The 23,548-nt window shown below is 45.7% G+C and overlaps 1 protein-coding gene across 1 annotated transcript in view; it reads left to right on the top strand.

Annotated features, from left to right (window-relative positions):
• The window catches only part of agps (alkylglycerone phosphate synthase), a 55,748-nt gene that overhangs the window by 10,127 nt on the left and 22,073 nt on the right, over positions 1-23,548 (top strand). Inside the window, exons 3-12 of the mRNA XM_061236403.1 lie at positions 2,196-2,286; positions 2,378-2,498; positions 3,283-3,357; positions 4,614-4,685; positions 7,091-7,170; positions 8,994-9,074; positions 10,061-10,186; positions 11,766-11,874; positions 16,154-16,281; positions 18,331-18,382. Coding sequence (XP_061092387.1) covers positions 2,196-2,286; positions 2,378-2,498; positions 3,283-3,357; positions 4,614-4,685; positions 7,091-7,170; positions 8,994-9,074; positions 10,061-10,186; positions 11,766-11,874; positions 16,154-16,281; positions 18,331-18,382 — 935 coding nt within the window. The remainder of the gene's footprint in view (positions 1-2,195; positions 2,287-2,377; positions 2,499-3,282; positions 3,358-4,613; positions 4,686-7,090; positions 7,171-8,993; positions 9,075-10,060; positions 10,187-11,765; positions 11,875-16,153; positions 16,282-18,330; positions 18,383-23,548) is intronic.

The raw sequence follows: 23,548 nt of genomic DNA, 5'->3' as shown, positions 1-23,548 counted from the left end.
GAAGACCCACCTCTCCCGACTGCCACTTGGTTCCCCACTCCCTACCACTCATACCTTCTGTATTAGTTCAGGTTGTGGCATGGTTTATATTTTTACTTCATACAGTAGGGCTTGTTATGGATGTAATCTGTATGTACTAAGGATTTGGTTTGTACTTAGCATAATTAAGTAGCATTGGTATTTGTGTTGCGTATTTGTATTAGTGCTTTAGTGTTGTTACAGACTGCTCATATAAACCAGGGAAAACTAAAAAGTTAGTTGTCTTACATTAAGAAACACTTCTCAAATGCCCGTTTCTGGAGAACAGTGCATTTAAATGTTGCATTTAATGGAGGACAAAGCTCTGGAAGGGCTTTATTCAGGTGCATGTATAGAAAAGCCCCCAGTCTGTTGAATAGCATTATCACAAGTTGAAATCTCAGTAAATGTCTCTCTGTGCACTGGGTATCTGATTTCTGCACCCATCTTAGGTTCAGTCATGCTCAGTGTGGCACTAGTGCCATCTAGTGGCAGGTATCTGTATTGACCCTCAAAACAATGCCTTCAGAAACAATCTAAGGTGGTAACTGGATTAAAAAAGAAATTAAGGATTTGCACCATCCATTCTCTGAAACCTCATGTCTAGAGATCAGATATTGAATAAGAGCATTGTTGAAAATGATTGCAGTTTTAATACCTCAGGACAGTAAGAGGATGTTACTGCCAGTTTTTCTGGACTATTTAGTTCTGAAACATGGCAAGAGTCCTTGCTGGCACAGGAATGAATTGCTCTTTTCTGGCAGCCCACTGCATTTTGCTCTACACCTTTGCTGCGGAGGAACTCAGCCCTTACCTGCCAAGTACCCAAACAATGGAGCTATGTGCATCTGTAAGGACTTAAGGGCTGTAAAGTAAAGGCTGGCCCTAGGTCTTATTGGACGACCATTTTCTTTTTGCCAAATGCTGCGTCCATTTTTCTCCACATTCTATACATTGAACATTCTTTGAGACAACAAGCCACCATTTCAAAATAAAAGCATGAATAAATGCAAATGAGAATTGTCCCCCCTCACCCCCCCACTAGACTCGACGCAGAAGTATAAATCAGGCTTTAGTGGTGCGCCTCATGGCCTGCAGGATGAAGGCATCCGGCTCTCCTTTTGGACACAACCAGATGCAACCCCGCCACGCCGTCCCAGAAACGCCTCTCTTAATCTGCTCACATCTCTCCTCCAGCGACCCATGTTCACCCGAGCAGACCTCCCACACAGCACAGAATGGGAGTGAAGGCTTCCACGCGGTCACGGAAATGTCCATGGTAAATCCCGAAAGCCTGAGCCTGTTATTCCGAGGCATTACGCAGCCGTTCCAAATCCGAGTCGCTTCGGGTGGTTCTGTTAAAACAACACCCAGGGATGTTTGGCTGGGCATGGCCAGCACTTATGCAGGGGCTGTGAAATTATTTCTGACACGGTTGTGTGTTATTTTAACTGTGCCAATGGGAAGAGAAGCTATTCCAGTCAAATCTATTCAGGCTTCTTTGAGAGGTGAATTTGTTAGGCATTTTTCTTCCCTGTGTGTTGCCGTGTTTTTCGCCACCTGTGACATGATGCAGTAGTCTGTGCCTGTCTGAGGTCAGCGGGATCGAGTGTAGCCTGCGTCCGCAGCTCAACGCTCGCGTACGCCAGAAAATACAGGGAAGAGGGGAGTAGGGAAATGAGTAGTGTGCTGTGAATATGGATTTTACACTCTGGAAAATATTACATGTACAGGTGGCAGGAGAATGACAGCTGTTTGTTTTAATAAACAAACCGTTTTCACATGAAAAGCCGAAAAAAAACACACCTCATGTCTTGCTATGGCGCCAGCTTCATATAGGCCATGGTTGATTCGGTCAGCTCCAGGTGTCAACGCGTCCCCTGAATTCAGAAATGTGACTTAAATGCATATGTCCCTAAGCCCTCTTTAACCCAATATGGACTAAGGTGCCCCATATAAAACCCACAGAACGGTCTAGGAATCACGACCCATTTCAATGGTCATGTATTGAAAAACGGTCATATGATCAAATACATTGCAGCCGTCTGTTAAGGGAGATGTCACATGCAGGTCGCATCTGCCAATAAGGGGTTAAGAGGCTTTCGTGTCCATGCTGCCACGTAGATGAGAGAGATTTGGTGAAGTCATTCTGTCTGATTCCCCCCCCTCTGTTCCAGGTATCGCTTGAGTGGCCTGATCCTGCCCAGTTTGAAGGACTGGTTTGAGGGAACCTTCGGGGCCAACCTCCAGCACAAGTCACCGGCTGTGGTAAGTCCAGCGGTGTGGAGCCCCGCCCTGCACGGCAGGCCTCCTGACTCCCCATTGGGCGTGATGTCACCGGTTTTCTCCTGTGTTTCAGCCGTCTGTCAGCGCCAGCACTGTCCCTCCGCCCTGCCTGAATGAGGACTTCGTCCAGGACGTGAAGGCCAGCGGCGTTCCCTACTCTCACGAAGCGGAGGACCGCATGTTCCGCGCACACGGTAAGGCCCCTGTAGGTACGGTCGTGCGAGGAACGAGGTCGCTTAAAGGAGAGGTCGCCGGAGTTGGTTGAGGTGGGGCCCTGGGTGTGGGCGTAGAGTCTAAAGCAACGCTACTGAACTCCATGTGTCCACCTGCTTCAGCCGTGCGCTGCACCACCTTATTTCACTGATTAGCTTATTATCTGAAACGAGCAGGTAAAATCATTTGTGAAATCAGGTGGTATGGCGCACGGTCAGGAGCAAATGCCTGCATACACTGCGGCCCACAGGATGTGGAGTTGTGCTGGTCTAAAGGCCAGTTCATAGTTTATCGCTGCGGATGTCGCTGGTCATAGCAATATTTGGTTCATACTCTGGGCGACTGCAGTGTCTTTATATATTTTTTGCTATGGACAACAAGCACAGTCATGGTAAGCATATGCTTTAGTCAATACAGTCATGGTAAGCATATGCTTTGGTCAATACATACACAATATTCAGTCTATACTTGTCTAATACTAGTCTGTGGTTAAAGCAGTGCCAAGTAGAGCCTCTCTCATAGAACACTTCAGAAACGTATTTTTTAAATGATGCTAACATTTGAAAGCTGGAGAGGTGTGGATTTCTTTCAGTTTTGGTTTTGATTTTATACATTTGTAGCTTATAAAAGAGTTTCTGATTGTTAAAGATTTCAGGATAAGCGGGTTAATATAATGGATGGATGTTTTTTGTGTGATTAAATAATAAATATATTACATTGGTGACTGATGTTGATGTGACATAATTATTATATATTTTCCCGCAGGTCACTGCTTGCACGAGATCTTCGCCCTGCGAGAAGGAAAGGTGGGCCGCGTTCCGGACATGGTGGTCTGGCCGAGTGAGTGGCGCTTCGCCCGTCTGTTTCCTCCCCCTTCCCGCGGCGGCGGTCTAAAGGGTTAATCCCGCAGGAGGCCGGCGGCCGCGGGGTATAAATATGTATGAGAGGCAGGCTTAATAAGACGCGTCAGGGGGAACGCGCTCGACATCCAATACCCGCTGCTCCAGGAGCGGCGCTGCACGGCTTTGAATTATGTCCCCGAGATTGGTTCGCTGCAGCGCGCGCCCTTATTTTGTCATGCAAATGAGTGTTGACTGATGGCTGAAACTTTATTAGCAGAGTCCCCAACGGGCAGCAAATCACCGCGCTTCTGCGACGACATTCAAATCGGCAGACCCCTTTTTTTTAACCTTCAAAAACCCATAGCGGCCCTGTGCGAAGTATCTCTACCCTTTCTTTAATAAGGTAATGTTGATGATCGTATAAATTCACTTCTAATAGTTGGGAGAAAAAGTATTAAATCTGGTGTGGCGCTAATTTAATTAAATTTTAATTTAAGCCTTCATTTCCTGTGTGGAGATACTCCTACGAAAGCCCGTGGATTTATTGGGGGGGAGAGAGCCTCGAGCGAGAAGCTCGTCTCTGTGGGTGAAGTCTTGCCTGAAGCCATTAGAGAGGCTTCTTCTGGGTGTTCATTAGTGCACACCGCACATTTATTCCTCCTTTCAAACCCAGCCTGGATTTACTGGGCTGATCCTTTTGGCCAGTCTGCCCCTCCTGCGCTGTCCTTACCAACCCTGCCATAGAGCTGGGCTCAGTGCTCTCTTACTCCACCTGCAGGCCGTCTAAGGCAATAGCAGTTTCCCCCTCCCATGAAAATCTTGCAACAGAATCCTTCAGGCTCTCTCTTTCCCTCGGGTCAGATGGTATTACAGTGATTTCATACGCGGTTGTAACTCTGATTTTAACCGGTCTGCCCCAGTTTTACTTATTTTATGTGGCCTGGACATGGAATTTAGTCATTGGCATGCATGAATAATTTGGATTTAATTTAAGGTGGAGTGTGGAAGCAGGATTTGTTTGTCACCTGAAAGGGTTTTGGATTTCTGAACCATATTTTTCTTTGACACTTCTCTTTGCTCATTGTTTTTATGTCTAGTAATTATAGCAGTTGTTCTTGATGAAATGCTCCAAGCCTCCTTTTTTTCCTGTGGAGTTCCCACCCTGTAATGAAAGCAGTAATTTAGGCTAAATGACAATCTGCCTCTGTTTTATGGGCGATTGAAATATGACGGTAGCCATCTTGTCTCCTGCAGATTGTCACGACGACGTGGTGAAAATCGTGGAGCTGGCCAGCAAACACAACGTGTGTTTGATACCATACGGAGGTTAGTTCTTCACCCGGGAACTAAAGCTAATCCTGCTTGAAGACTGGTAGGGGAGGGGAGGGGAGGGTGGGGTTGATTGAGGAGTGCTAATATATATATATTTTTTGTTGTTGTTGTTGCCTTCCCACCTCCCACTGTTACCTATGTGTCATCCTTTCTTAAAAAAAACAAAAACAAAGCTGTGAACCACAAACACGACTATTAACATTGTAGGGAAAAAAAACAAAACAAGTTGCTGCAGGAACTGCTCTGACATTACTCACTTTCTGCTTACCTGGTAAAGTTTCGTCAAGTACATCATGCGGCGAATGCAGAAACACGTCGAACTAGGAATGGCAGACTCACGCCATAAATCAGTTTGACGCAATCACTGATCTGTGCACGGAGCTTCTATTTTCTCTAATGCAATTACACAAAGTCAGCATCTCAGAAAAGCTCATTAACAAGTTGACACACGCAATATGTTTGTAGACTCTTAATACGTGGGTTTTTATTGTGGCGACGGAAGTCTGTAATTCTGTTCCGGCCAATAATTTCAGAAATGGGTTTTCGGCTCTGGAACTGAGCGAAAGCGGTCGGCGCAGAGCTCATTTAGTATTCATTCCGTACTCAAACTCAGAGGTAGTGCGACAGGGCGAATTCTTTTCGCTTGTGTTTGTTCTGCCTCTGAGTGGCCATGGCATAGATCAGCGGTCCTCACTCCTGGTCCTGGAGAGCTGCGGGGTGTGCTTCATTGATCAGTTAATTACAGTTTACTCACCTCGCCTGGTTTCTTGGGTCTGAATTGGTCGTTGATTATAAGGCCAAACCCACCCTGTGAAACCAGCCCACGCTCTCCAGGACCAGGAGTGAGGACCACTGGTATAATATTTCTTGCCAGGTTTGCACTAGTCTGGATGCAGATACATACATCGTGGTTGAGGTCACACCTGAGGTCACCAACCCAAATTAGCTTTGCCCGGAATCATCCAGAATCAAATCCTGTCCACACCTGAGACGGTGCCTGGGAGGTCCTTTGAGTGGTGCTTTGAATTTGGCGGTTAGCAGTCATATTGAATTGATATTTCCTCAACCAACTGAGAATCTTATTATGTAGCTCAATTTTCACGGGCGGAAAGGTTGAATAAATTAGTTGTTTTTATAGGCGTGCTGCTATATTGCGAGCAGAAGCATTGCATTCTCGTGTTGTCTGTGAAATCTAATTTGTGGACGCCTCGAGGTAGCTAATTACAGAACCTGACACCTGTGGTTTCATCAAACAAGCTGACGGAAACATTTTCAATTAACATATTATTGTCAAACTGCAAATTTGGCTTACTAGACTTCACTTTAGTAAGAAGGTGGCGACGGTAATTGATCGAGAAAAAGGCAAACGGCAGTCGACACAAAATGGTGGAGATCATGGGGATGGCAATCTGTTTCTCCTCTCGATTTGGTTACCTGGCGGCATTAACAGCTGGTGTGTAAGGGGTGGAAAGTGCTAGAACAGGCCTGAGGTCAAGCCTACCTATTCAGAGGAATGTGCTGGATACTGGCTCCCACCAGGTACGCCACCAGCCGGGCACGTTTCATTGGCCAGAACGAAGCATTAGGTCACCGCAGTGATGCAAGAGTTTTTTCTGAACCTTGCAAGGGGGCTTTTGCCAGTATATCAGACCTGGGTCAGATACGTTGTTTTGGGTTCAAATACTTTTCTGTGCTCAACTGACCTTCCCTGGTGCAATTGAGCCAACCAAGAGGACCAGAAGGCAGGGTTTACACTTTATTATACTGGACGGGCTCAGTGAAGCATAGAAAAGTATTTGGCTTCAAAACTATTACACATTTCACCCAGGTCTGCACCGTATGCAGTGAATATTTTTTTTCCGAATACAAACTAATTGGAAGATTTTGCTCTGCCTAGCAAAACACTGTTCAAAAGTTGGTTCTAAACCAACATTGTTGCCGTTCTGGGGTTTACAGGGCTTCACAGTTCCATAAGTGTATCTCAGCAACAATGTGCTTAGTGGTGACCAACCCATTTGAACCAATAACAGTGCTTTGCTTGGGAGAGCAAAATCGTCTGATTTGTTTGTATTCTGATAAAGATAGGCGTTGACTGCATACGGTGCACACCTGGGTCAAATGTGTGATAGTTTTGGATTCAAATATTTTTCTATGCTTTACTGAGCTTGTCTAGTGGAAAAAAGTGCAAACCCTGCCTTCTGGTCCTCTTGGTTGGCTCAACTCCACCAGACGAGATCAATCTTCCGATTTGTTTGTATTCTGATAAAAATAGCCATTGTCTGCATACAGTGCAGACCTGGGTCAACTTGCACTAGCACACTTAGTTCCCACGTCGACGCCTGGCCTTCTGGGCCGGCGGGTGGCGGCTCACTGTGACTCACCCCCCTCTTTTCCTGCAGGAGGAACCAGCGTGTCCAGCGCCCTGGAATGCCCTCCGGAGGAGACCCGCTCCATTGTCTCGCTGGACACCTCGCAAATGGTGGGTAATAACAGGGCAGGAACCGGCCAGCGATGAGGGCGGAGACGTCAAACCCGACTCCTCCACCGCGCTTCCTCTGAGCAGGGACTGCCTTCTTCAGCGCTTACCTTTTCCTTTTCTCCCTGTTCTCTCCTCATTGTTCTCTCTTCGTTTTCAAAGACCTTGCACCGTTTTACTTGCCTTTTTACGACCTGCCCAGAAATGAAATCTGCAACGCTGAAATCTAAAACCTACGAGCGAGTCTAAATTAAGTCGTAAAATATTCATCTGCGTAACTTAGCCGTTTTTCCGTCGATCGCCGGCGGCTTCACGTGTTAATGTGCTTAATGTGTATTTGGGCCGACCGGTGTGTAACCGGGAAAAGGCTTTGTTTCGTATGATGTGATGTAGTGGCCCCACTTCCGAAGCCTTATTGTGGCTTACTGAGCATGTGCAGACAGGTCAGGAGTGGTCACACCATGAAACGTTGCGTAACACCTTACCTCTTGAACTTGAACTGGAGAGGCTGCTGTGGGGTGGGGCTAGATCCCTGATTGACTGGAGATTCCCCCGGGACCGGCCACTGATGCACAGAGGCTCCTCCCCTCACACTCCACCTCCGCTGAAACAAGTGAAGCATTTTAAAGGCAAATCTAAAATGGAGGAAACCCGAATGACTGGCAAAGGGGAAAAACCAGCCTTTTATCCCCAGAGTGTGGTGCGGAGGTGTGGGAGAGCTCTCTCTTCGTGGAGGCTCTGACCCCTGCAGACGGGCCGAGCGAGCCGAGCGGCCCGGCACATGAAAGGCGGGGCGTGACGGGGCTGGCGGTTTATTACCCGCCGGCGAGTGATTGATGGGCGCGGCAGGGGCCGCTCCGCTCCCCGAAGGCACTCAAAGAACGGGGGGGGGGGGGGGGTGGGGGTTTAGGGACCCAACGTTATAAAGAGGTTAACCTCTGGAGCCTGCCGCGCTTCGAGACTCCTCTCCCCCCCAGTCCTCGGCCCTCACGCGCACCACTGTGTTTTTTTAGGGGGAGGGGGAAGGCTATCTCGCGCTCGGTCGGCCGCTTGCCACGTTTGACTTTCCCTCCCCCCCTTTACACGTGTTCATTAGAGTTCTGTTTTCTGTGCCTCTGTTATGAGGCGTAATATACTGGCCCTTTCCTGGCTCTGAACATTAGACCTCAGCAGCCGGAATTAGCAACCGGGAACTGAGAGAGAAGGGCCTGCTTTTAATTTGTGTGTGTGTGGAGTGTGTATATCAGTATATGAGTGTGTAGTGTGTGTTGTGTGTGGGCTGTGTATGTGTGTAGTGTGTGTGGGGTGTTTGTGGGGAGTGTGTATGAGTGTGTGGTGTGGGTGTGTGTAGTGTGTGTGTAATGTGTGTGGGGTGTTTGTCGGTGTGTATATAGATGAGTGTGTGTGGGGTGTGTATGTGGGGTGTTTGTCAGTGTGTGTGTGTATATATGAGTGTGTGTGGGGTGTGTATGTGGGGTGTTTGTCAGTGTGTGTGTGTGTATATATGAGTGTGTGTGGGGTGTGTATGCGGGGAGTAATTCAGCGGGACCATGCCATTGGAGCATGCGGGGAGAGGACTGCTTCAGGTGAACGCTCGTCAGCATTCCTGAGTTTTAATTAAAACTTGCCTGCTCGCTCCGACCCTGCGTCGCACTCCCGGGAACGCCGCGAGAGAAGGGCCTGCTTTTAATTTTTCAGAAAACCTGCAAAGAGCGTCGGGGAAAGATTTTTTTTTTTTCCTTTTTATGTCCGATACGGCGGTGTAAGTTATGGGGCCAATGAAATTTTACGACTCTGAGAGGCCGCTTTTGTGTTTTTTCCCCCAGAACCGAATATTGTGGATCGACGAGAAGAATTTAACGGCGCACATCGAAGCCGGCATCGTCGGGCAGGACTTGGAGAGAGTGGTAAGCGGCAGGAAGCGGCAGGCCTTTACGCGTTAGCAAAGGGGCTTCGTCCAAAAAGAGAGAAACACATTCGAGCTGCTCACATTTGAGATGGTCACATTTCAGCCTGTCATTGATATCCTTTAATGCCAGCATACAGGCATGTATACTGGAACAGTGGTGATACGTTTGTGCCCCTGTACGCCCATACGTTGACACTGCAGTCGTCCTGCCTTGCACAGCTCTGTACGGGTGCGGGAAAGCCTGGCTTTAGCACAGTGAAGGGCAGTTATTGAAACTCAGGCACCGAGCAGATGGCTCCATCAAACTAATTCAGAAAAATGGAAAAGGAGCAGGTATTTGATGCAGAAGGCCGCGTGCTCTGCATCTCAAGCAGCCGGAGCTTTTTGCATATAGAAAGGCCAATTTGGCTGAGCAGATGGCTCTGCATTAAAAGCGCTCTTCCTGGGGAGATTTCCATTACGGCGGGGGTGGGGGTTTGTGTGTTCCCATCACCTGGAAGAGTTGAGCTCATCCCCTCTGGGGCGACCTTTCGCTGTTCCCAGACTGCAGTGCGTCACGGAGGGTGTCGGAGAATCCTTCGCCCCCTCATTCATATTACTCATGTTACCGTTACTGCTTATTTTAGGCTTTTGTTGATGTGAGTGATGGTTACCTCAGTGCTGACGCAGTAAAATGTGCTCACAATATGAAAATTATACAAAGAGCCAGTGTTTGTACATGGAAAATGTTTGCTGTATTTGGGTAGCTGAATGTTCTGTGCAGTGTTTAGTATCTGGTGTTTGTCTGAGCTGTGTGTGTATGTGTATTTGTGTATGGCTGTGTGTATATGAATATGTGTGCTGTGTGTAGTGTGTGGGGGGTGTTTGTGGGTGTGTATGTGTGCTTGCGTGCATGACAGTTCAGACAGCTGAATTAGATGTATATCTATATGTGTGTACGTGTATTTGTGTGTAACGGTTCAGACCTGATTCTGTTTCCCTTAGCTGAACGAGAGTGGCTATTGCACAGGCCATGAGCCAGACTCCATGGAGTTCAGCTCTCTGGGCGGCTGGGTGGCCACCCGGGCCTCTGGCATGAAGAAGAACATCTACGGCAACATTGAAGACCTGGTATGTGTCCTTAGAGGCCAGAAAATCAGGCCTCATGAGTTATTAATCCTCAGAGCTACAAGTTCTGCACTGATATGATTTATACCAATTTATACTGACTTTTACACCGGACCTGTGTCAAATCTGTAACTGTTTTTGGTTAATATACCTTTCTACACTTGTCGGGTGTATGGGAATGCTCTCCTATGAAATACTCTCATAACCTGCAAACTCCGCCCTCTGGTTCTTGGTTACATTACATTAGTTATGTAGCTGACACTTTTATCCAAAGTGATTTACAGTTGATTCGACTTCAAGCTCCCTTGGAGCAATGGGGTTAAGGGCTTTGCTCCAGAGCCCAACAGCTTCTAACAGCCATAACAGGGATATTATCATGGCTACACCGGAGCTTGGACCACCAACCTTCAGGGTCCCAGTCATGCACCTTAGCCTCTAGCAGCTAAGCACTAGTTTGGTCTGGGTGGCTCAATTGCACCAGGCAAGATGAATTGAGCACAGAAAAATATTTGAATCCACAACAATTATGTATTTGACCCAGGTCTGGGCTACACTGACTAATTCATAAAATGGCAGTGTGGTTTAGCTTCTCGGTGGCTCATCTTGTTTAGACACTATTCGATGCATGGCTGCCCCCATGGTTTCTCTGCTTTTGAATTTAGACCGTGCCAGTGCTGAATATAGTTGTCTCATTGGGGGAAGGGGAGGCTCTCATTGTGGCACCATTTTGCTGGTCAATTGGGAGCACCCAAGTCACCGAAGCGGCAGTTCGCCCAGAAATTAAATAACATTTTTCACTTACCTGGAGTACTATCTAACCATCCAGATGTGAATAAGTTTCTAGATTTGACGACCTTTTGGATTCAGTTCACCATGATATAATTGAACTCTCATGGACATCAACAGAGCTCAGAAAATGAGACCTAGTTTAGTCAAGAACTAGTTAACTGTCCGCACATGTACGTGCAAGTTTCCAACGAAGCACACCAGTATTCTGGGGCGAAATGCTTGGGTGAAGTGGTGCATTGTTTTGCAAAACTCTCTGGATGGTTAGATTGTACTTTTAAGTGAAAACATAAAAGTGAAAATGCACTCTCACTGAGCCCGTCTTCTTACCTGTGATGTGATAACATTTGGTGGCTGGCATCACATGCTTCAGGGGAGAGCATGTGCTTGTCTGAGCTCTGTGTGAATTTGATAATTTTATAATTGTGGTGAGGTCCTTTACCACAATCAGCTTGTCTGAGCGCTCCCAGATCAATAGTGGAGGTTGTGCCGTGAGTGCTGAAAAATACAATTTGGCATTTCAAAATGGGGAAACTTGAAGTGAGTTTTCACTCTAACCCGAACAAAGCACACCTCCTTCAACAGCTAGAGCAGGGCTGCCCAACCCTGTCCCTGGAGGTCTACCTTCCGGTAGGCTTTGTTTGCGGTGGTTTGGGAAGCTCTGCTGAGTTTGTGCTCACAACAGTGCTCCACTCTCCACTTTGGTGTTGACTCCCCAGCCCTTACCTGCCCTGCTTCCTGATGTCTCTGAGTGAGGGGATGACTGTCCTCCCTCTTCCCTCTCCCTATGGCACAGGTCATCCACATAAAGATGGTGACCCCTCGAGGAGTGATCGAGAAAGGCTGCCAGGGCCCGCGCATGTCCATGGGGCCCGACATCCACCACTTCATCCTGGGCTCGGAAGGTAGGCCCCCTGCTTTCTCCCTCAAGTCTGAGGGAGGGGTTACATTACACTACATAATTATTATATCCAAATCCATGTACACAAAGGGTGTCATTAGAACAAACTACAGAACAGGTCAGATAAGCTACAATTCACAAAGAATCAGTTGTATAGCCATGAACAGTATTTCCGGTACAGATGGCAAATAGGCCAAGTGAGGAATAGGACAGTACCTACAGCAAGATAAATACCAATGCAAATACAGTGTAAATGCAAATATAACTGCAACGGTCCTAGATTAGACTACAAAGGGGCTGAACAAATTCAGACCGGTGAAACAAGTGGCAATAGATGAGCACTCGTTTGTGGTCGGCTATGCTACATGGACTATCACCCTTCTCGACAAGTGCCAGAAAACTGTGAGGCCTCTAGGATTCCATTTCGCCATGGTAACCCTGGCTTAAGGTCGTCTGAACCTCAGCCAATGGCTGCTGGCCTACAGGTGCTGAGGGCAGCAGACTGCAGTGGGTCGTACGATTTCCTGGAAAAAACTGGTTGGGAAGTGGTTGCCTGCACCCAGAGCGAACGCTAATTCACACAACCCAGACTTTGGTCCAGGGCTTCATGATTAATCCAAATCAGCTTTTACCCTGCTGGTAGCACCAAGCTGCAGCCCAGCTAGTCTGAAACCAAAGAATCCAGCCGGTCTTGTTTTATACGGTTTTTGTTACTTTCACTGAAATGCTGCTCCAGAGGAATGGCGTTTGCTCACTTTCCTAATTATTACCATGTACTCACAAAGCCTGTATGTTGACAGTGAGGTCTCTAGTCCCCCTGTCACCTACCATTCAAAAACAGGCATGTTTTAATGATAGGCAGAATCAATTAGCAGAATTTGTGTTTGCTCTGAAAAAAAACAAACACTTGAAGCAATCCAGCCCAGATAACTTCTTATCCGCAGCATTTCCGGACTGAAAGGTCATTGAATTCTGAGGTCTGTGTCAGCGGGCTTCACCGGTATCCGCTCTCAGGGGCACAGGCGACCGTGTGAACTTCGGCTGTCATGCCCGCCAGGCGGAACAAGAACACGACCGCTACCGAACCCTGACTGGGCCAGCACCAGCTGCGGTCAGCAGGCCTGCAGGGTGTCACAGCAGTGTGTGTGTGTGTGTGTGTGCGCGCGTGTGTGCGCTTGTGGTGTGTGTGTGTGTGTGTGTGTGTGTGTGTGTGTGTGTGTGTGTATGTGTGTGTGTACCTGTCCCCTTGCACAAAAGTAGCCCTTCTGGTCCGTCGGGCACCTGTGCTCTAGCAGCATGCGAATGTAGCTGTCCATCTGTACAGCTAAACCAATGAAAGGCAGAGTGAAAAGAAAATGGCAGCTGGCAGGCTGAATGCCCATCAGAAGAGATGAATACTAATGTGAGCTTTCCCAAAATACCAGGGGACTTGGCAGCCATGGAACAGGCTTCTGGATAGCCTTGAGAATGCCAAATTGGGAAAGTAAAAACTAGGGATTGAACACAAAAAAACGTCTTTTGAATACTGGGACCTTGTCTTTAGCTCTTTAAACCAACAGTATGTCTTGCGAATATGTGTGGATTTGGAGTACTGTTGCTGTTGCATAGATGTACCTCAGTTGCATTTTCACACATTACTGTAAATATTATCAACCAATAACACTTAGCATTCAGTGATGACTAGTATATGCTTTCCATTTGGAAATGTGGAGAACCTGCCTTGCTTTTGTCTGAGTACCACTGGATAATTTGTAGCTATAAACACCCCCCTCCCCCCCTGCAGTTGGCCAGTACATGGGCACTGCATATAGCCTGGCAGGGGGCAGGTGATAACACATGGAATAATCCACTGTTGAAAGGCACAGCTGTACTTTATCATTGCGATAACACCAGAACTTTCATACAGAGAGCTTACAGAAAGCCTTTTCGCAGAAATTCCCTGTTTAAATCCAGCGCTAATCTGGTTTCTTTTAACGCATGTTCAGTAGCACAGTTCAAAACACTTCTAGTTTAACCCGATTCCCAAGCTCAGAATGGTTCCCTGTAGCAATGTTGTTAAGGCCAAGGAGGTGTCACAGAGGAATGCTGCCACTAGAGGGCAGCATAAAGTGTCACATTAAAGAGCTCATTACGAGGCATCTTTGGGATTCCGGTTGATGGAACCTTTGTTGTTTGTCTCAAAGAAGGGCTAATGTTTTTAATTACCGGGCAAAATACTGGTGGCAGCTTTCAGTTGCAGTGTTTGTGTTAGTGTGGAGCACAAGGGAATGGCTCTGTGTAGTTCAGTGAGCATATACGAAAAGCACCTTCCCCACCAAAATCATTTCATGTTATTCACTAGACCGGAGGCTGGTGTCGTGAACTAGTAGTCATAAACTTCCACAGTAAAATCAATTCTGCTCAAATAAAATTGCGGTTTAAAAAGTCTCCGCGGTGGGATAGTAAGCCAGTAGCTGTTTATATTTGGGAGAATATGACATTTTATACATCTAGCTGTATTTGGCGAAAACAGCCTGAGAGAGAAACAGAAACGGGGTGTTTTTTTTGTTTTGTTTTTTTGGCATTTTATATGGTTATTCTATGGCCGTCGTGTAATTGATAAAGATCTGTTTTGCTCAAAGCCATAATAATACATAAAACCATCAGATGTTCGCAAGATCGTTACCGAGACATCTGCGCTTTTAATGGCGGGGAAGGCGGGGATTGAGAAGAAAGCTTATATTTAGGTCTGTTTTCTCAGAATTATCTCCCGATGGCAGTTTTTATGGTGGGGGTCAGGACTGTTTACTGGACTGGTTTATGTGGTCTCTAGAAGGTGAGGGCATCATCAAAGTTCTTTTCCCGGTTCAGCTTTTATTGAGCCAGTTTTCCCATACACTGTGAGTTGGGCAGTGTTAAACTGTGTTCTTGTGAGCATTTCTATCCAGGGAGGGGTTAAATTTTGGACGGAAATGGATCTTTAGAAGCCACCAAAACGAGTGGCTTTGAGCCTGCACCTTATCGTTAAACGCACAAATGCCGCAAGCAGATGTCTTATTTATGCATTGTCATATGTGAAGGATGGTACAAACTTTTATGCGTTTCTTTAAAGGAAATGAAACCGTAAGTATTGCCAGGCATCTAGACATAGACACAGATAGATGGACGGATAGATAGGGTGGCGGTAGATCAGTAGACAGATGGAATATCTGTGGTGTGGGATCGTCTGCATAATACCTTCATAGCTTGCAGGCAAAGATCATAACGGCTGCAAGTAGGCGACAGGGATATGGCACTTTTGGGACGTCCCCTAACAGCACTGCTGGATGCTGTCAAGGCCAGACCTCTGAGGATACATGTCCTTATTTGGAAGGAATGCCAGCTTCTGCTTTCCACTAATTAGTAGGGCTTTGATTCGATGGGCGATGAGGAGAATTAAAAAATATTTTCAACATAATTTTCTGTCGAAAATACTTAAACTGCCTGAGGCTCTGAAGAAGAGCACAGTAGTCGAAAGTTGACGTTGACCCTGATGTCCCTGAATGTTTATTGACACGTAGCCTGATTTGATCTGGTGTGCGCCTCCCACAAATTTACAAAGAGTATTTTGCAACGACTGTTTTCCTTCTCTCTCTGACCAGAGAGGACTATGGTCCCAGGCAGTTGAACGTGGAACAAGGGATGCTGTTTATAATTTTGGGGTCAGGAACCATGCTGAGGGCGCTTGCGTACATCCAGCCTTTGCAGGCTTCTTCCTGTGATATGCGTGTATCATGTATTTGCACTGTCTGTCCGTAAATCTCCCTACGTCCCCTGTGTGCCGGATAAAACCTGATCCTGGTGGTAAAAAGGCTGATGCAACACAAGGTGCAGATTTCAGTCAAGCCTGGGTCAAATTCGTAATGGCTTTGGATTTAAATAGTTTTACAAACGTGATTGGTGTATTGGAAAGTCTGACGTTGTCTAAAAAAAATGCTAGCCCCAACGTTTGGTCCTCTTGGTTGGCTCAATTGCATCAATTGAGCACAGAAAAGTACTTTAAAGCTAAAAGCTACTTTAAAGGCCCTTAACCCTTCATTGCTCCAGGGCAGGATTGTCTCCTGCTTAGTCTAATCAACTGTACCTCCCTCTGGATAAGAGGGTCTGCCAAATGGCATTAATATATATAATATAAAACAATTAGGTATTTCACCCAGGTTTGATTATAGTGTATTAAAGTATATCTGCTGTACCCCTAAGTAAGCTCTGTTCAACATGTTCTTTTTTCCATTCCTTGACGGACATTCCTCTGCGTTTCTGTGCAGGAACCTTGGGCGTTGTCACGGAAGTGACGATGAAGATCCGCCCCATCCCAGAATACCAGAAGTACGGCTCGGTGGTCTTCCCCAGTTTTGAACAGGGAGTAGCGTGCTTGAGAGAAATTGCGAAACAGGTTCGTCTTCACGGGCACATTTTACCACACGGACATCGTCACAAATTGAACATTAGACACAAAAACGAATGTGTTTGCACTGGTTTTCCTTATTAACAACACTCCTCCAACATCAAAGGCATTTTTACTTCATTGTCTCTAATGTGCGTTTCTAATTAAATTATCTCAAAGAGATTTGCTTTCGCATTACAATGATTGTAACCGAGAGATTAGAGATTATCATCATGGCAAATGGTTTTTTGTAATTTAAATTATTTTTATTTTGCTTTTGATTTTGTGTTAATTACATAAAAGCAGAAGTGCCCTCATTCAATTCAGTCGATCGTTACATTCGGTCACAAGTAAATTTAAGTTCTCCGTCTTCCCTGCTTGTAGGCCACCATCCACCACTTATAAAGGCATAAAGTGTGATCGCTGTTCTTGCTTTCTCATCGCATAGCACTTAGACTCAATTCTTTCGGACTTGTAATTGTAACATATTAGCAGAGTGATGTTGCTAAGCAACTGTCCTAATATGCCACGGTTTTACTGGCCTACAGAAAGCATTATCCAAGAGAGTCTGATTGATTCTGTGTCGGTGATCAGAATGGTCCTCTCGGAGTTAAAGCGGTCTGTAGAACTAGTCTTGCTTTGTGGGGCTGTATTCTGCTGTTGTCACAGCAGTCAGTTTGTGCAAAGACCTCAAAGTGTCACCTGCTTGCTCCCGCTGTTACCACCAGACCTGGGTCAAATGTGTCATTGTTTTGGATTCAACTACTCTAGGCTTTACTGAGCTTCTGTGGTGTATTGGAACCTATGAAATACAGTACAGTATTCTTGTCCTCTTGGTTGGCTCAATTGTGCCAGGCAAGATAAGCAGAGCATTGATCAGCTGGTGGGCAGCTTGTAGCCTAGTGGTTAAGGTACATGACTGGGACCCAGAAGGTTGGTGGTTCAAGCCCTGGTGAAGCCATGGTACAATCTACCCAGCTGTTGGGCCATTGAGCTGGGCCCTTACCCTGCATTGCTCCAGAAGGGATTGTCCCCTGCTTAATCTAATCAACTGTTACTTGCATTAGATAAAAGCATCAACTAAATAACTGTAATTTAATGTAATATACTGAAAAAAGTATCTGAATCCAAAACGATTATGTAGTTGGACCCTGGCCTGGTCTGACTCTGGGTGGTGTTTTTATGGGGGCGGGAGCTACGGAAAGGAAGTTCCAAAAGCACCGCCTGATTTAAAGATAAAAAATAAAAATAAAAATGCTGATTGTGTGAAAGGTGGAAGCTGATGAAACGGATATTGACCTTTGCGCTGTGGACATTCACACTGTCGTGCTCATTAGCACTGGAGAGATGAATTCGGTCCTATCCAAGGCTTGGTGCCAGCCAGTGCACAATTAAAGTATTGATCAAGCCTCTCCGCTTTATTAACACAACTGCCCCACTGAGGAATCATCCCAAACTCGTCCAAGGCCCTCGGGGTGATCTAATTTTTTAGGTCGTTTGCCTCTACGGTAATTTATCTTCCCAGCATATAGGTCTCCGGCCATGGCTCCTCGATCTCGGGGGACTTATTTACCCACAGTTTTGGTAGATCTCCTGGGGAGTAATATGTACTTTAGCGTGTAAGGGCCTAAAGCCTGCTTGCGAGCGGGTTGTTTGTTGCCGTGCGGTTTTGCGCAGCGGCAGAAAAGCATTTCTGTGAGTAAGTGGAGAGAGTGCTGAGCAGGAACTGCTTATGCCAGTGAAGGAAATGACCCTTGTGTTGAGTTTCACTAAATACGCACCAGGCTTTGCTTCTGCTGTATCCCAAGGTACGCTCAGTGAGCACTTTTAGGTAGTACACCAGCTTGTACAATCAGCCAATCATGTGGCAGCAACTAAATGCATAAAACCAGCAGCAGCAGAAGACTAACTAAGTCTCGTAAATACCTAATAAAGTGCTCACTGAGTGTATATTTACGAGCATCATACCTCATGAAGGCAAATGCGAACTGCGAAGAGAGAGAAGTGGCTCATGAGATGGATGAATAGTGCTCTGAACATGTGCTTTTTCTTTCACAGAGATGCGCGCCAGCTTCCATTAGACTGATGGACAATGCACAGTTTCAATTCGGTAAGTACACATTCATATTCTGTTTAAAGGCCCACAGAATCAGCAGTCTCTTCCTTGCTTCCTGTATCTCAAACACCCAGAAAATGTTTGCAAAGAGCTGTGACAGGTTCCCTAGCCCTGCCCCCAGAGTCCAATTCCCCCTCCCCCCTCCCCCCTGCCTCCTGTGGTCAGCTCTCTGTTAACATTTAGCAACGTCATCCTTATTATCATAATTATAATTATGCAAAAACATACGTCATGTCGTGTGCAAAGTCGTTTTACAAACGGCTTGGAAAAATAGTAGTTAGGCCCTAAAATTGCAATTCTTTTACTCAAATCAGTATAGAACACAAATGGAAAGCTCCAGGATGATATTAAAAGCTCAAAAACACAAAATGTGTGTGGGCCTTTAATATCTATGCGTCTCTATCCATGAGTTTTCAAACTCCACCTCAGTCGGCATCCAAGTAATGGACCCAAAATCAGTGGACAGGCACATACAGAGGTCTTTTTTTTATCAAAGGTGACTCGGTTTGCTGAAATATTAATGTCACAGGAACAGAAGCATCTAATGCCAACATGAATTTTACGAAGTCTCAAATTACTTTTTAAAAAGACTGCACTGAAGAACTGGGTGCGTAATCGCAGAGTGAAGCGATAAATCGCGAGAGAGGCTCCTTTACGAGAATTTCAGCAACCTTACAATTGTTTCTGACAACTGTTTACTGATGGAAAAGGATACATTATATGAAAGGCTACAGAGCTTGTCTCAGTTGGGATTTCTGCTTGACCGAAAATGACTTTTTTCTAACCACCGTGTCGAGCTGGCAATTGAGAGGCCCGTGTGTCAGTCCGCACCTTTATTTTGAATTATTTTCAGCCATATCCATGGTCCAGTTGTTAATATTACACTGCTTTTCACCCAGAGCTTATGCTTCACATCAGTCTTCCTCCAGCTGCACTTTGAAACATCGGCGCTCTTTACCGAGTTCATGCGTTCCGATTCTCCGCGTCCTGTCGCTGCAGTGTAACCTCTCCATCGCTCCCATATATGACTCACCGAGTGATACGTTTCAGAAAAACTCCCCTCGCACCGGCAGTTATTCATGTTCGGGAGTTATAGCCAGAGCTGAAAAGATAAATAGGATGGCGGGGGATGAAACGAGGGATAGGGGACTGGGAGGGATGGAGAAGGAGGAGGAGGAGGTGGAGGAGGAGGGAAGATAGAGATAGGCCCCGGTGGGAGAGACGCCGTTCGCGGGAGCAATCCCGCCCCGCGTTTTAGAAACACATCTGCACGCAAGATGTACTGAGAGAGATTCCGTTACTCACCCTGCAGAGGTTTAGAGGGCTGTGGTGATGCTGAGCAGGCTCCGAACACAGAGTTCAGAGCAGAGATGGCCTGAGCACGCTGGTCTTTGTAGGCTGGAGAATGGAGTAGGGTGTAGTGTCGGCGGCCATCTTGTTTTGCTATACATGAGCATGTATGCAGCCTGTGTTTGTGATTGTGAGGAGTGTATGTACTGTATGTACATGTCGTATGTCATGTGTATAAACACAGGCAGGTGTGTGAGTGTGGAGTGACTGTGTGTGTGAGGCCCGTATGTGTGTGCAAGCCTGTGTGCGGTGTGTGTGTGTGTGTGTGTGTGTGTGTGTGTGTGTATGGATGTGTGTACGTGTACAGTCACTGTAAAGGCTGTGTTAAGGACTAAAGTGGGAGTCGAGTCTTTGGGGCCTTACTCTAGACTCCCACTTTCAGGCCCTTTTGAGGAGGTGTTGAGAGGGGGGTTAAGATCCCTGTCAGCGCCCCTGTCATGTCCTCGTCATACCCCGTCCAGCAGCCAGTGACAGATTTCCCTTCAGTCACAGAGCCTTTGATCTCCAATGAGGGAGAAGGGGGGGAGGGACTGTTTAATACCACCGCAGACAGCGCCTGCTGCAGATTAAGCCTCCCCCGCCCTCACTGTTTTTCTACATAGGCGAGGTGGAAGGTCTTGTTTATCTAAAATAACAGCAGCCAGTGCTGTAAAATGGATGCTGTGTTAATAGCGGGTTATGAGGGTGAGTATTTACTGTACGCCTTCTGTTCCCGAAGTTAAAGCAGACTCTATTATGGTTTGATCCATCTCTCACGGGCCATTCATCATCCGCAACGGAGCCGGGGAATCCTGCTGCAACGCACGTGCACACACACACAGACACATGCACACACACATACACGCATACACACAGCATTAATATGGACACCACAGAGCATACAAGCCATGCTGACTGCATGATTTTGCTCCCCAGAGTGGCAATATTAGTTTTGATGCAATCTGTTGTCTGCGATCAGTTGGCGTGGTTCATATAACTAAACACAGTCCTGAACAAGGTTGCAGCATCTTTCTGGAGTGGCATCTTTCTGGCCGGTTGCAACAGGTACTCGGGTTGATATTTCATTGCCACGCTATTGTCTTTCACTTTTACTTTACAATAAGTACAAGTGCCCCATTTCTACAGCACCCCATACCAGTACAAAGAGATGTTAAACCTCAATGAGAATTTACCTGGTTAAATAAAGTTTAAATACAATTCTTTTTTCTTTTTTTGGGGGGGGGGGGATTTTAATGAAAGCGATTCTGAAATAGCCTAACGGTGTTTGTGGTGAATAAATAACTCTTGAGGGCAAGTGGTGTCACCCTGGTCTCGGTCATTGCCCACATATAGTGGGACCTGGTGTTCTTTGTGACCCGGTGGGTTAAGGAATGCATTAACTACAAAAGCAGCGCCTTTATGTCACTTACCCCTGTAGTGTGTGTGGAATCAAGTTTGTGCCCTTTGTAGGCTTATGCAGTTACCAGAGGTGTTTTTTTCTGAATGCCGCTTGCTTTATTCTCTTTACTTTTAAGCCGGCTACCGTTTTATGACCGCGACAAAGGCTTTGTATTATTGATTTAGCCATCATCTACCCCTGCCCAACACCCTTGCATATAGATCAATTGGAAATTGTTTTTGCGGCCAAACAAATTACTAGAATACAATGAAAAATAATTTTGGCAGTGAAGTATTTTCCTTTTATGGCGGCATTGTGATTTTCGTTTTGGATATCTCGCTGAACGAATAGTCTACAGGACACACTCTGCAGTGCCGCGGTCTCTCGGGAGCTCATTAGCTCCCATATATTTCCAGATTTTCCAGTTTGCTTCTTAGCGTTAAGCCGACCAGATGAGGCGGCTCGGGTTTTTTTTCTCTCTTTTTTTTTCTTACTTTCAAAGTGAAAATCAGAGCTCAGATTTGAACTTCCTGTGTGGATCTTGTTGATGGCTTTTATACACCACACCGCCAGATCCGAGGTGTCAATTCTAACTGTTTTTAATAGCGTAAAATCATGTGTGGCGTACTGACACGGGTGTAGTAGGCCTACGAACATCAGGGCAGCACTGGGGCTTGCCTCTTAATAACACGGTAAGCATGACGGGAAGACACGCAGTTAATTGGGGAGAGGGGGATTTTTTTTGCACACAGATTAACTCCACGGTCTATTGAACACGCTTTTGATGAAAGTTCCCGACCTCTGGATTTCAGGCTCGCCCTTAATTTCCCATTGCGGGTATCATAAACAGAATTGAGTGGCTTTTGGACTTTGTTTTTCTGACAGAACGTAATAAATTACCTGGTAGGCTACTCTAGTGACTCACATTGAGCTCAGAATCACTGTACTTTGGCGCTCATTTGCATATTAGGATGGCTTTCAGAATATAATGCTGATTTGTGAAATTCATTTTGGCCCAATTTTCATAGAGGCCTGAATGGAAGGAGTTAAATGACCAAAAAACAAAGAAAAGCGTCACATATCTTGTTATTGGTAGGGAGGTTGAACGTTCTGATTGCATTGTAATCATAATGTGCGTTCCTGACACAAACTGGCTAATTTTAACTGGTAATTTAACAAGGGAATATAGAAAATTTGAATGGGTTAACCTATTTAATTGTTTCAAGAGTGCACTGACAGTTAAAAAGTTACTATTTTACATTAGGAGCCAGAAATAGTCAATTTGGCTGGGTTTGGTTTGTGCCTGCACTTAACACTGCACCAAAATCAGTGGGGTCATCACAATAAAACCCAATTTGAAGGCATTAATACACATTTTATTACAAGAAAAGCTCACTGTGAAATGTTGTTATTTATTCATACTTTCATCTAAGTTGCTTAACTGAAAGCATTACAGCTGCTAGTGTCTAGGGACAAATGCTACAGCCATTTCAGAAGCAAAATGCCTCCAAAGAATTTTGGAGCTCCCTACCTTTTTTTAAATAGCCCCAAAGGGATTTTGTAATGGTGAAATGAAATGTTATAGAAATTGTAATTGTCTTGATGTCTTGATATCGTCCCTGCTGTCCAATTACCATTCGTCCAAGACATGTCATTACAGCAAAGGGGCCCGCTAAAATGTTTTCTGAAATGGCTAGAGCAGTAAACCTAGTTTGAAGAAGATTTTTTCATGTTGATCTTCACCAGTATCTTGTCTACAGCGAGGTATAAGCTACGTTTTAAGAATGCGTGTTTTTTTAAATTGCAGTGAAAAGGGGACGTGCAGGAACTGCTAGAAGTTCATCTGGTCCGAGCTGTTCTCATGGCTATGCAACGTTTTCTGAAACATTTTCAGGAAACTTAGTTTGAACATAGATCTTCACCAAGATCTTATCTGCAGTGTGGTATAACGCATCTTGGTTTTAGGAATGTGCACTTTTTTATTATTACGTTGAAAAGGTGACATGCACGCCTAGTTCATGTGGAGTCCAGCAGGTGCCATGCTACCAGCTATTTTTACATTTTAGATCCACACCGAGATCTTGCCCGCAGTGTGGTATAATGCATTTTAATTTGCATTTTAATACAATTGGGTGTACAAATGTTTTTAAATTATGGTAAAAAGGGGGACACCAATTCAGGTGCTGTGGATAGCTATAGGTAACATTGTGAAGCTGTAGGGCCGTTTGGCGTGTACAGTATGGCATTTTGGGACTCCATTCATTAGATGTCACATTCCATCACAATATATATGAGTAAATATATACGGTATAATAGTTTTACTGTAAGAATACAAGTGAATATTGGTTCATGTTGAAGAAAAAAGATAACCCCATTCTAAAAATTGTACAGACGATAATGCAAGTCGTGCACCCTCCAACGAGAGTGATTAC

This window comes from Conger conger, chromosome 3, assembly GCF_963514075.1.
Source record: "Conger conger chromosome 3, fConCon1.1, whole genome shotgun sequence".
Taxonomy (NCBI): Eukaryota; Metazoa; Chordata; class Actinopteri; order Anguilliformes; family Congridae; genus Conger; species Conger conger.
Note: the sequence above shows the minus strand (reverse complement) of the source record. Positions and strands in the feature narration are given on the sequence as shown.